Genomic DNA, 14,009 nt, shown 5'->3' on the forward strand with positions numbered 1-14,009 from the left:
TCACTCTGCTAAACAAATAATTCCCTCAACACTGTCCAACTACTTACAAAGTCTGCATTACTATCACTATTAATCTTCTCATCACTCCTTATCACCCGTCCCCTCTCACTTGTGATTGTATGACTGTAACTTTGTCGCTGGTATCCTTACGGTTTATATTGACTGTTTCCTAGTATGATTTGATTGCTTATTGTACCCTATGACTATTATTAAGTGTAATAGTACCCTAATAGTACCCTATGACTATTATTAAGTGTTGGACCTGATGATTCTTGATTCTTGATGAATGTATCTTTTCTTTTATGTACACTGAGAGCATTTGCACCAAGACCAATTCTTCATGTGTCTAATCACACTTGGCCAATAAAGAATTCTATTCTATTCTTCAAAATCTTAGAGGCTTCTTTACACACCTACTTGAACAGGGGGTTGGACTAGATGACCTGGAAGATCCCTTCCAACTCTGTGGATCTGTAAACGATTTTAAAAGGGGAGCTGCCAGTCTACTTTCTCTTTCAAATCTTGTACAAGGTAAGGCTAAGGCACGGGGGGGACTCTTTGAGGCCATGCAGTCCAAGCCTAATTTGGAGTCTCCCGCCAGGGAAAGGGCTGGTCTTGATGATCTCAGTGAACCGTTTCCACTCGAACAGCCTCAATTCCCCTCGAAGCCTGTTGATTTCTAAATGGGTTTCTCTCCGGTAGGAGGTCTGGATGTGATGACCCAGGGTGGGATACAAAACAAACTCAGTCACAGAAAACAGGTGAAGTCCCTTTTATTCCTTCACTTTGCTTCCAAACTCTGAATATTCTTGAGAGAATGCAAAAAACTCCCACACAAACAGTTACAAGAAGGAAAAAAGCAACACAAATCAGGCAAGAGAAGGGCTGGAGGACGTCCACAGATAACACACTCTGGGAAGGATGCCAAACTCAGAGAGGAACCATAAGCTAGAGATATTTCCACGCTTTGTTTCCAGCATTCGCCCGTACACATGTCCATCCTCTTATCCAATTGTCACAGCTGCAGCCCATGAAGAGGATCAAGGCCCTCTCCTCCTGAGTAGACCACCTCTCTCCCTTATCCTCTCCTCCCTGCGTGACCTAGGACGGAGAGGGGATGGGCCTGGGTCCTCCTCTCACAGCTTAGCCGGCCTCTGCCCTTCCCCAGCCTCCTCCACCACCTCCGGAGCCCCACTTCCACTCCCTGACGGCTGTTCCTCCTCTCCCTCCGAGTCAGTCTCCACCAGGGACATGACACTGGAGGAGATTCGGAGAGAACTCATGAGACGGTGAAGCCTCCATGGCCTGGGTTGTGGGAGAGAATGGAAGGGGCGTTTTGGGGTGGGCAGGGCTGCCTTGAGTATCCTGCACGTCTGAATGGGAGATGGGAGTGAGGAAAAGAGGAGAAAACACCCCTTTGACAGCGGGACTAGGATTAGGCTGGCCTGGCGATGGGACATAGGTGGCATTGGGAGGATAGGCGCAAAAGGGGGAAGGGGAGCCATCGGTGCGCCTGTAGAATTTTTCAGCTAAGTTCCTTCCCCACCGAATGAAAACCAGCTCGTCCTCGCTTAACGACCACCGTTGGAACCAGCCGTGTGGTCGCTAAGCAAAACCACAACTCTTTTTTAGGGGGTGACTTCAGCTTTCCTTTGCTTGAAGGTCCTCAGTGGAGGATGGACATAAAATTCCTTTTTTTTAAAACCATCTCTGGGAATGGTCACTAAATGAGACAGCCAGTAAACAAGAACTACCTGTGGCTGCCCTCTTGCCACCAGATGGCCGGGCCCCACTTGTCTAGGCTAGGAAAGTCCCAGTATGACCGCCATTTTGTCATTTGGGGAGCTACTACGAAGCGAATTGTCTCCCGGTGCTCTGCTAGCTCTAGTCTCACTGGTTCGGCTAAGTGAGTGGTGTAGGCTCCGCCTAGTAAGGGAGCCATCGACTTGCTCAAAGTGGATCAGGTGGGCTACCTTTTCCGCTCTGATCCCCAGTTTTAGGACTGTGGTCAGAGTGATCAGGCACTTGGTGCAGCCTTAATCTCTTACGGCTTGAAAAACTCCCTTATTCCTTGTCTTTGGGGCTTGAATGCAGCTTGAGAAAATGTAAAAAAATAAGGTGGTGGCAAAAACAGCACAAAGCTATAAAAACTGGGGGGGGGGGATGACGGATCCCCGTCTGTTTTTAGCAGCTTTGTCCTGCTTTATACAACCGTGCGACTGTGTGGGCAAGGTTTTGTCTGACCCAAGATGCCGACTGGGGAATTCTGGGAGTTGAAGTCCATCCACTGTCAGGATTCCAGCAATCGCCTTATTAAATCATGATTCTCGAGCCAAACTTCAAAGGATTCATTAGAGGCCCTGCCCTGTATGAAGCCAACTCTGGCATATGTAATTTACTGTCCCCTGTGACCCTGTTTACCCCCTGGGTGTGTCATCAATCAGAGTCTCCAATTGAGCCTATTCACAGACCGGGTGTCATCAATCCCATTCTCCAATTATATATATTCCAGGACAAAAGCTCTGGTAGTTTAGTTACAATCTTTTAAAGATAAAGAGTTGGAATGTACTTTCTCCTTCCAACTGCTGCACTCCTCTTCCAGATCCATCCATCATCTCTCTCGCTCTTACTCTCTGTCTCTCAAGAGCCCTGTTGGTGCAGTGGTTAGTATTGCAGACTGACTCTGCCCGCTTCCAGGAGTTCGATCCTGACCGGCTCAAGGTTGACTCAGCCTTCCATCCACTGCTCTCCCAAATTTCCTTCCTCCCTCCCCCGCCCCCCTTTTTAAATGGCAGCTACTAAAACAGGCCTAGGAAGGTTTTATGAGTTGACATCCGTCTTTTTTGTTGCAATGTTTGAGAAAACAACTTTGGTTGCTTCTCTTAGTGACATAAATCTGAAATGATTGCAAAAAGTCAAGTTGGGCTGTACTAAATGATAATAATGATATGTCGAATTGGTCCATGAGCGGGGGAGAAAAAGCATCATCCTCGACTTGTAACCAAAATGGAGCCTGTCCATCACGGTTGTAAATTGAATCACCCCACCCCCCATCCCCGGCCAATTTTAAAACCTTTTATGCAGCTGTTGTTGAAGAAACACAATGGTTTTCAAGCAAATGCGGTAGTCCTTGAGCAAACCCAATACAGGCTGTCCTCGACGTACCACCACAACTGAGCCCAATATTTCTGTCGTTGAGTGAGATGTTTGTTAAGCGGGTTTTGCCTCATTTGACGACTTTCCTTGCCATGGTCGTTAAGGGAGTCAATGCAGTTGGTTAGTTAGTAACCTGGTTGTGAAGTGAATCTGGCTTTCCCATTGACTTTGCTTGCCAGAAGATCGCAAAAGGGGATCCCACGCCCTCGGGACACAGCGACGGTCGTAAGTACGAACCAGTTGCCAAACATGCCCATTTTGATCACGAAATCATGGGGAGGCTTCAAAGGTTGTAACTGTGAAAAATGGTCCTAAGTCAGGGCTGGGATTCTACAGGTTTGCACCTGTTCCCTAGAACCGGTTGTTAACATTCCGAGCAGTTCGGAGAACCGTTGTTAGAAGAAATTACTGGCCTAATCCTGTAAGGAAGGCAGGAAGGAAACATTCTGGTGTTGCTTACAGAAACTGCCTCTCTGTTAACCCTTATTAACATTCTTGGCAGGACTAGACTTCCTGTCTCAGGAACTTCTCTGGAGTTTTTTTCCCCTCCTTTGCTGGTACTTTCCTTGTGTGGAGTGACCATTCAAAGTTACAATGGCACTGAAAAAAGTGACTTATGACCCTTTTTCACACTTACGACTGTTGCAGCATCCCCACAGTCATGAGGCCAGGCGAGATGCGTGCCTCGATGTGAGTGATATTGAGTTGGCCACGCCCAGCCAGTCAAATGACCACCAAGCCACACCCACCACCTAAGCCACACTCAGGGAACCAGTTGTAAAAAAATTTGAATCCCACCCCTCTCCTAAGTCACTTTTTTTCTGTGCTGTTGTAACTTTAAATGGTCACTAAATGAGTCAGGGACTCTGTAGTTTGCTCTGGACAAGGCTTGCTGAAAACCAAAAGCAAGCAAGCAGTCATAAATTGAGGACTACTTATAGAGTAAGCCAATATTAGTTTCAGGAGCACAACAGATGCTGCGCTTCTATTTTGTTGCTGTTGTTTTTACCCAACAGGATTATTATTTTTGATGCATCTTGCAAAAATATTACATTTTACTATCCAGAATACAATTTACAATCTGAAGAATTGGATGCTTCCTCGCCGTGGTCCCGTCTCAATTTCTGGAAAATAATGTAGAGTTTGGGTAACTTGACATTTGTGTTAGCACATTTCCAGTTACAGCTGAAATAAAAGCTTGGGGAAGATGAGAACAGCTGAGTTTTCAACAGCCCGATCCCCTTTTGGGGGATTAAAATATATTTATTTTAACTGTTTGCAGGGCTCAAAAAGGCTGGCTGGTTCAGAAGGAACGCTTAAATTCAGGTTTTTGACATAGTTGTGTTCAGACGGAGTTCCAAACCTGGATAAAAATCAGATTTGTTAGATCTGTCAGATTGTAACTCTGCCCTTGGGAGAGGTGTTTTTTCAGAGTTTCTGCTTTTTAAAAAAGGAAGAAAGGAGGCAGATTTGGAGACGGTGGGTGTGAGGACTTTTGTTGCAGAGTTGAGAGTAAAAAAGACGCTAATTTCTAATCTTTGGTGTGCTATAACGCTTACTCAAGACTTTACTAAGAATGTGGTTTGATCCTTCACTTATTTTGCAGTGTAGAAAGTTAAGCCCACTTTAATCGTGAGTAATTCGAGGTTTGCTGGCAGAAAGTGGAAATTTGTGTTCTATTCAATACTAGCTCGATCCCCGTGCTTCTTCCCTACGGAACTATGTGGTTGGATTAGTTTTTGGGGAGGAAAATAAGGGGGAAAAAATTGTGCCTCTGCCTACCACCATCCATCGGTATTCATCTGGCTAGCGTCCTGTCAGCGTGTGAGAGTTGAGGGCTGTTTGGAAACTGAAACAATATTTGCCATGTGAGCAAGGAGACAGCAAGGAGCCTGGGCGTGGCTTAGCTCAACTGTTCTGTACTAAAGCTGCATGGTTGCTGTGAAACTGAAACTCCTCTGCTTGTGTTTTGCCTTTGGAAGAGATTTCTTTTCAGGTGGGGAGGGGGAGTAGAACTCCTTAGCATCAGAGCGTGTTAATAATAATAATATACGAAATACTAGTGCTCTGGACGGTCATTTTGAAAAATCTTTTCTGAGTGAGCACCTAGAAGCCAAGAGGAACAGACGTGCCAAATGTCAAGTTTGTAGGCTTTACGGTTCTGGAGATTTTGTGATGATGCGTGAGGGGCATTTCGCATATAAATATACATATACATATACATATACATACATACATATATATATATATATATATATATATATAGGCACTACAACGCTTGATCTGAGCTTGTGGCACAAACCTGGAATGCAATTTTTTTCAACCTGAGAAATTTTAAGATGCGTGGACTCCAATTCCCAGAATTCCCCCAGTCAGCATGCTGGGCTGGGAGAATTCTGGGAATTGAAGTCCACCTATTTTAAAGGTTTGTTATCTGGGGAATTCTGGGAGTTGGGAGAAGAGCAATTTTAAACCACGCTGGCTGGGGAATTCTGGGAATTGAAGTCCAACCATCTTGAAGTATGGTAAGTAAATATGGCCCTCAATGGATGGTTTCCTTTGATGGAAACCTTCACATACCCAGATCTGGTGAAGTTCGGGAAAAAATGGTGATAAAAACATTTTGGACACTGAAGGGAAATTAAAATCGAAGCGAGAGGTTGAAGACCAGGACATTATGCTATCAGGGTGGCCTCAATTGCAAATAAAATCTAGATAGGATACAGATATGAAAAAAGTATGGCTTTTATAATATATGGCTCCTTACTCTTAAAAGTGGATGAGGTTGACAAAAACACTAGTCCACAAAGGGCTGCCTGTGAGCTTCCCACCTGTCCAGGGCAGAGGAAAGCCCTAGCAGACGCATTAGAGAGAACCGGTAGTACCGGTGACTTGTTGGCCCCGCCCACCCGCCTGTGCCCTAGTCCCGGGATGGCAGGACAGTCATTTGTGCGGGCGCGCGAGCCCCAGGCAAACTTACTTCACTGTGCATGCGCGTGCCTCCTAGCTGATTTTCAGCCGGTTTGAGGCCTTTCTCAGCCTGCCAGAGGCTTGAGGGAAGCTCTTTGCAGGCCGAAAAATAGGCCCGTTTTATCTCTACCGGTATTTCCAGAAATACAGAAAGTGATGAAATGGGCCTATTTTTCGGCCTGCAAAGGCTTCCCTCAAGCCTCTGGCAGGCCGAAAAAGGCCTCAAACTGGCCGAAAATCAGCTGGGAGGCACAGTGCAGGTAAAGAGGCATGGGGGGGGGAGCGCATGCATTTCCTTCGGGGGGATGGCATGCAAGTGCGCATACACAATTTTTGGCACAGGAGCCCCAAAAGGTGAGCCACCGCTGCCCCAGCCTGTTCTTTTATTTTTGCGTTTCCAGCTCCGCTGATTCGCACGGCACGGCCGATTGCCCTGCCTCGGCTGTTTTTCTCACCGGGGCTGCAGTAGAAGGTAAATTTTAGCATAAATGGGCTCTTTGTTAATTGCCGCGTGCGCGCAAAAAGCGCACGCTCACCGAACCGGTCGTTACACCGGTTGAATTCCCACCACTGATCCACAGGCTGTAGGGAAGGATGGGGGGGAAAGGAAGCTTGTTCAGAGAAGCTCAAGAGGTTTCCTAGACCAGCCGTGGACCTCAACTTACGAAGAACGTCACATCGCGAGACGAAGGCCAGCAAAACCCCAAATTCGCTCGTGGGAGGGAAGTGGGCACAGCCAGAGAAGGGATCCTGGCTCGTTCCCTGCAGGGGGCTCCGACAATCCCACCAAGACCCCCCCCCCAAGAAAATCCCCCCGTTTTAGCTATGAAAGAAGAATTATCCAGAACGTTTCGGCCCAATTCTAGGATCTCTGGTCAGGGATGACCGCTTGGAATATTTTGGGGGGGGGGGGGGTCCATGGTTGCCATCCGGTACATCCACCCCGCCCTCCGTCCCAGCCCCCTTTTGCCCCACCCCCCCATCCAAAAAATAAACACCTTTTCCAACACCTTGTGGTTTTTTTCTTTTTTTTTCCAGACAATCTTCCTTTAATACAAAGTCAATATATATATCTACATACAGAGTGGCGTGGTGACCACTTCAGACTGGTTTGTCCACTTGGCATGGCAGGCTGCTGGCGCCAGGGCCTCGCTTTCGCAGAAAGGAGGGGAGGAGGGGCCACGGGAAGGAAGGAAGAAGAAAAAAAAAGGGGGGGCAGCTGGTCCCGTCCGGCCCCTCGACAGCCGACTCTCCCCCATCCGCTCTCCTCCCCTCACCTCTCTTTCCCTTCCCTGGCCCTGCCAAAATAAGCTTTTCTTTTTCAAATGTCCAAAACCTGTAAAGAAAGTTGAGAGAACGAGACGGGGACCTGGGGGGGGGGGGGGGGAAGAGCTCACAAATATAGATATAGAGATATATTCTTTTAAAAAATACCATTCTGATCAAGCCAGGAGAATCCATTTCCTTGCCTCCCCCCCTCCCCCCCCCCTTAAAAAAAGAAAGAAAAGAAGAAATAGATCCAGGTTTTTCCAAGCCAGATATTTAGCCGTTCCCGGAAATGATCGCTCAGAAGCGACAGGACTTGAACCCAGGTCTGGACAGGGTGGATGGATGGAAGGGGGGGGGGAAACCCCCGGGGTGGGCCCTTGGCTTGCTACCGTACCTTTGTCTATATTTATATATATATTTAGCGATATGCGTCTATTGCTGCTCGTATGGACCATCCCTTTCGGGAAAAAGATCTACAGGTCAGGCCTCAACTTACCAACCCAAAGGAGCCCCCAATTTTGGTTGTTAAATGAGACAGTTGTTAAGCGAGTTTTTGGCCCCATGTTATGACCTTTCATTCCCGCGCTTGGTTAAGTGAATCACTGCAGCTGGTAAGTGAGTCACACGGTCGTTAAGTGAATCTGGCTTCCCCGTGGCGGCTTCGCTGGTTGGAAGGTCACCAAAGGGGACCACATGCTGTGACCATCATAAATGTGAATCAACATGACGGTGGGGGATGCTGCAACGGTCGTTAAGTGTGAACCAACCGCCAAAAGAGTCTGAATCTTGTTCCCATGACCGTGGGGGCGGCCGCAGAGTGTGAAAAATGGTCACAGGTCTAACTTTTTTTCCCTGTGTCGGTGTAACTAAGAGCGGCCACTAAATGAACTGTGGTAAATCGAGGACTCCTTGTTCTTGAACTGCCTGAGGGATTTGGCAGCCTTCATCCAGAGAAGCGCCCTCCGTGCCCAGGAGAAAGAGGCCGGTTTTCGGAGGGCCCCTCGTCCTTCCTCCGAAGGATAACACCCCGAGCAGTTCTCTCCTCCCTACGGCCTTGCGAGGTAGGTTAGGCTAAGAGCAAGAGAGGGACCGGCCTGAGGCCACCCCGTATTTTAAGGCTGAACAGAGCTTTGGAGCTGCGTTTTTGTCCACCCGGACACGTTCCAGCTGGCATCCATCCCACCCCCCACAAAAAAAAAGCCCCTAAGAAGCAGGAAATGTGGACGTTTTGAGCCCCTCCTGGACTGGAAAAGGACATCATTGAGGATTTTAAATCGGAATTTTTTCTTGTGTGTGGGGGGGGGGTCCCGGGGATGCAATGGGAGATTCAGGGAGGGTTTTCTCTGGATGCAAAGGCAGCGTGGTTGGGCGGGGGGGGCTTTCTCGGGGTTTGGGGTGTCCTCATTGGGCCTGGGGCAATTCAGGGGCCAAAGACCCCTTCCGGGATCCTTAGAAGTTACTCCCTCTGGCCAGGCTCCCCCAAAAAGGCCTCCGAAGAGAGATGAATAACGACCATCATCATTCTTGGGGGGGAAAAAGTAGAAGAAAAGCCGCAACGTTTTCGTCGAAACGTAAGCAGTGACCCCTTTCCTTCCTCTTCCTCCTCCTCTCGTCCCTTTTTTTTTTTTTAAATGGTAGAAAAGCAATATGTAAAAGTAGCAATTATTTTGCACAGCGTTTCTCTTATGTCACACAACCATTACACGTTAACATTTCTACAGTGAAAAAATAGACTTGTCTTTAAACATAATATGAACAAATAAGTAGTTTTTTTTTTTTTTGTAAATTCGTTGACTGATAATTCTTTTGTATTTTTACATATTTTTTAAAAAAAGGAAAAAAAAATTACACTATTAAAAAAAGGAGACCCAGGAAATAAAAATAAGAAATAAATGTCACTTATAAGAGTTACATCGATACCTTTTTTTTTTTTTTTTTAAAGAAAGCCACTCAGTGATGGTGCCTAATTCTTATAACCAAATCCTTGCAGTCTTGGTTTATTCTGCCTGGATTTTGAAATGGAAAGTACCTTTCTGTTAATTTGGACGTTAAGGAAGCCTGCGCGAGCTTTCTCTGTCCCCAAAATCCACAGGCTCGTCTTCAAATCTGCCATTTTTCTCTTTGGCATCAGGGGAGGGGAAGTTAAAACACCCACAGAAATAAATGAGAGCAACGACGGACAACAACAAAAAAAGAGAGACTAATTTGGATGGGCTAAAGGGAATCAGAAAAGCAGGGGGAAGAATTCCTTAAAAACAACAAAACAAAACAAAACAAAAAATTGGAACTCTTGTGAAATGTATTTCAAATCTCCATGGCTCCTATTTTTTTTTTTTTTTTTGAAATCTGGAGAACAGGAGATCGCCTGGAACTGGCATTTGCAGATTTCCCAAAATTCAGAGTTTAGATTAATGCGTGGTGGGGGGGCGAGCGGCAAAAACCCGTGGATTTTATTTTCATTTTTTTTTATTTTGCAAAATGTGAAATGCCTGGGTGGATTGGGAGGACGTGTTTATTGCCTGTTCTGGTTTTGCTTTTTTTTTTTTTTGGACATGGTGAAGAAGGTTGGTAAAAGAAGAGGAATGTTAAAAAGTGTTTGAAGAAGCTAAGCTGAGAAAGAAGCCGCAGGACAGCCAAACCCCCCCCCCCCCCCAGGTGTGGAGTCCTGCCACTCCAACCTGACGCAAAAAAATTGCTTTCTTTGCCTCTTTTTTAATTTTTCACACCTCAAGTGGCTTCCTTTAAGTCCGCCCACAAGGTTAGTAACGTCAACCGAAACCTAAAATGTTACTTTGTGGTGGCCAAATTCTTCTTTTGCTATTTCTCCCCATCAGTTGTTCTTGTTTCTCTCTCTCTCTGTCTGTGTGTAAACTCTCTGGTTCTTGGCCATGGTGTTTGTTTTTCTTTCTTTCTTTCTTTCTTTCCCAATCCGACCGCTGCTCTCCCAGGGTGTGCGTGGACGAGACCCGGCGCCTGCCGCAATAGGAAAAAGTTTCAATACGGTTTTCTGGTTCAGTTGCACGCGGTCCGTGGGCTCCCCGACACCGTCGACACCGGATGAGGTAAGAACATACAAGTTTGTCACTTAAAAAGAAGGAAAAGGAGAGGGGGAAAGGGGGGGGAAATTCCCGCCCTGCTTCGAAGCCACCCTGGGGGGAGGGGCTCCGGGGTTTTCGAAACACAGGCCAAGAGGGTGGCGGGGTGGGGGGTGGGGAAGTCCCTCTTCCGGAGATGCAGCGGCGCCTCGAGAGAAGGAGTGGGCGCTGCTGCCGGCCTCTCCCCTGCCGCCTCCTTTCCGGCGGAGCGCCTGAAATGGGCGGGTCGGGGAGGCAACGTTTTTTTCTGATTCAGTCTGTAGGTGGTTTAGAAAGGTCGAGGTGAGCTTCGCCTCGCTCAAAACGGGAGCCTTGCAGGCTGAAAAGTGTGAAGGAGTCTGCACAACGAATGGCTTTTGAAAAGTTTTCCTTTTCCTTATTATGTTGCATAGTGGTCAAAACTTCCCAGGTATTCCAGGGCAGCCTGATAGCAGAACTGGTATTCGTCCTGGGAGCGGGGAGGAAGGAGAGACGGGTTATTGATCGGCAGGCAGAGTTTGCTCGGCTTATTTGCTGATTTATTAAAAAAAATGCTTGGTTTTATTTCTTTGTATCCTGCTTTTATTATTTGTACAAATAACTCGAGCGGCGAAAACATCCAATGCAATTTCTACCTCCTGTTTCCCCCACGACAACAACCCTGTGAGGTGGGTTGGGCCGAGGGAGAGGGGCTGGCCCAGAGTCACCCAGTTGGCCTTCCTGCCTAAGGTGGGACTAGAACTCACCGCCTCCTGGTGACTGGCCCAAAGTCACCCAGCTGGCTTTCATAACTAAGGCAGGACTAGAACCAGGGGTGGGATTCAGCCGGTTCGGCCCAGTTCAGGTGAACTAGATGTTAAATTTACACCTGGTTCATGGAACCGGTAGTTGAACTCACCGGCTGGCCCTGCCCACCCCTCACCGCCCCTCCCAGGAGTCTCTACCTGGGCCATTTTGGATGCAGGTAAGTGCAGGGTCTGCGTGGAGGGGGGGGGAAAAACAGCCGAATCGGAAGTTCTGGGAGTCCAGAAATGGGCTTCCAGCGGCCCTTCGGACTCTAGGGAAGATGAAAAACGGCAGAACCGGAAGTTCCGGTAGGCCACGCCCACCGTGGCCACGCCCGCCCAGCAACCGGGCAGAGAACCGGTTGCTGGGATTTTCAAATCCCACCCCTGACTAGAACTCACAGGCTCCTGGTGACTGGCTGAAAATTACCCCGCTGGCTTTTATGAAGGCGGGACTAGAACTCACCATCTCCTGGTGATTGGCCCAAACTCACCTAGGCGGCTTTCAGGTCTAAGGGGGGACTAGAACTCACCGTCTCCCTTCACCTGATGGGCGTGCCACCAACATGCAACTATCTGGAGACCTGTTGTACCAAATTATTCTCGCCCCACCAGGGATTTCCCTTCCTGACTCTTTCGAAAAACACACCCCAGTATTGGTTTGAGGGCTAAGAGGGTTCCCCGGGGTCCCTACTGCCTGTCTGAGAAAGATCCTGGGTGCAAATATCAATGGGGCATGCTGGCTTTGTCTCGAGTGGGTCCTATGTGAAGCCCTCCCTTTCTCACCTCTGTCTGCACCATGGCCGGCCGTTGTGTCCTCAGCATCTTCACGGTCTGGAAAATGTCCACTACCCCTTCGTAGCGCATCCTCTCCAGGACGATGCTTAGCGTGATGAAGACGCCGGTCCTGCCTACTCCCGCACTGCCAGAAAGAAGAGAGGGGACATGGATGGGTGTGGAGGGCCCGCGAGGAAACCCACCTAATGCCTACTTTCGCAAGGCGAGGCACGAAGCAGACAGCCGCAAGCTGCCTTAGTCCAATCGCTACAGATTCTCTCATTCCTTGGAAGAAAACCTAAGACGGAGGTCCCCAAACGTGGCAACTTTCAGACTTGTGGACTTCAATTCCCAGAATTCTCGAGCCAGCATTGGGGACCCCCTGCCCGAAGGGCTGCCAAGACGGGAGAATTAGGGCTTTGGAACTGAAATCAAGAGGTGGACCTGTAAAGAAGCAGACCCTTTAAAGCAGCTACCTCCCACAGCTGCAGCATAATCCCGAGAAAAGACCCCGTGGTTTTCATGAACTGCCCGTGCCAAGCACAGCACGGTCTCAACAACTCTGTCTGCCGGCCCCTGCCTTAATCAGCCTGCCAATGAACTCAAAGCCCCCAGGCACAATGATGGCTAACACAAGGACTCCTACATTCAGTCCGGAAGATGGGACCGTCTTTTCTGGCAGGTCCTGGGGTCAATAGCATGGTGTGCCCAAATCCTTCATTTAAAGACAGAATCTCAAATATATCCATTTCTTGGGGGAGAAGCAAACGCTAAACTCTCACCAGCCCCTGGGCTCAGAAGGAACGGGTGATATTCCATTCCATTCCATTCTATCCCATCTTTCTATTCTATTCCTATTCCATCCCATTCCTATTGTATTCTTTTCTGTTCTATTCCTATTGCTATTTCTATTTCTATTCCTATTCTGCTCTATTCTATTCTATTCTATTCTATTCTATTCTATTCTATTCTATTCCATTCCATTCCATTCCATTCCATTCCATTCCATTCCATTCTATCCCATCCCATTCCATTCCTATTCTATTCTGCTCTGTTCTATTTTTATTCCTATTCTATTCTTTTCTGTTCTATTCCTATTCTATTCCTTGCATTTTATTATATTAAATTTATTTAAATATAATTTATATATTTATTATATTTATGGCAAGACCACACTTGGAATATTGCATCCAGTTTTGGTCACCACAATATAAAAAAGATTCGAGACCCTGGAAGGAGTGAAGAGAAGAGCAAAAAAGGTGATCAGGGGATCATAGGCTAAAACGTAGGGGAAATCGTTGCAGAAGTTAGGTACCTGCACTCTAGAGAGAAGAGGGACTAGGGGTGACATGATAACAGATAATCAGAGTTGGAAGGGACCTTATAGGTCATCTAGTCCTACCCCCCACTGACAAATGGCAGTCCAGTCTCTTCTTCAAAGCTTCCAATTGCGATGGCGCTCCCACAACTTCCGAGGGCAACTTCTGTTCCATGGGTTGATTCCTCTCACTGTCAGAAAGTTTCTCCTCATTTCCAGGTTGAATCTCTCTCCTGGATCAGTTCCCATCCATCGTTTCTTGTCTCGCCATGATATCAGTCTTCCAATATTTGAGGGGGGGGGGGCTGCCCCAAAGAAGAGGGAGTCAACCTATTCTCCAAAGTACCAGAAAGGCAAGACAAGAAGCAACGGATGGAAACTAACCAAGGAGAGAAGCAACCTGGAATTAGGGAGAAACTTTCTAACGGGGAGGACAATTAACCAGGGGAACTCCTTCCCTCCAGAAGTACTAGATGCTCCAACACTGAACGTTTTAAGAGGTTGGACGGCCACTTGCCTGAAATGGTTTAGCTCGTCTCCAGCTCGAGCAGGCGGGCTGGAGTAGAAGACCTATTATTCTATTATTTCAAAGGATTTAAAAAAAAAAAACACCCAGCATTTTAACTGTTAAAGCTGCCCAGAGTAGCTTTTCAGAATGAG

General features: G+C 47.5%; 1 protein-coding gene across 10 annotated transcripts in view; it reads right to left on the bottom strand.

Annotated features, from left to right (window-relative positions):
• Nucleotides 1-9,147: 9,147 nt before the first annotated feature.
• PTPRS (protein tyrosine phosphatase receptor type S) overlaps nt 9,148-14,009 on the bottom strand; it is a 353,020-nt gene continuing 348,158 nt past the window's right edge. For all 10 annotated transcript variants that reach the window (XM_087922613.1, XM_087922619.1, XM_087922620.1 and 7 more), the window contains 2 exons: nt 12,041-12,176; nt 9,148-10,938 (listed from right to left, as the gene is read on the bottom strand). In XM_087922613.1, coding sequence (XP_087778739.1) covers nt 10,870-10,938; nt 12,041-12,176 — 205 coding nt within the window. In that variant the 3' untranslated portion in view covers nt 9,148-10,869. The remainder of the gene's footprint in view (nt 10,939-12,040; nt 12,177-14,009) is intronic.

The sequence above is a fragment of the Pseudonaja textilis genome, chromosome 1 (assembly GCF_049901715.1).
Source record: "Pseudonaja textilis isolate UNSWEBS1 chromosome 1, rPseTex1.2, whole genome shotgun sequence".
In the NCBI taxonomy this organism is placed as follows: domain Eukaryota; kingdom Metazoa; phylum Chordata; class Lepidosauria; order Squamata; family Elapidae; genus Pseudonaja; species Pseudonaja textilis.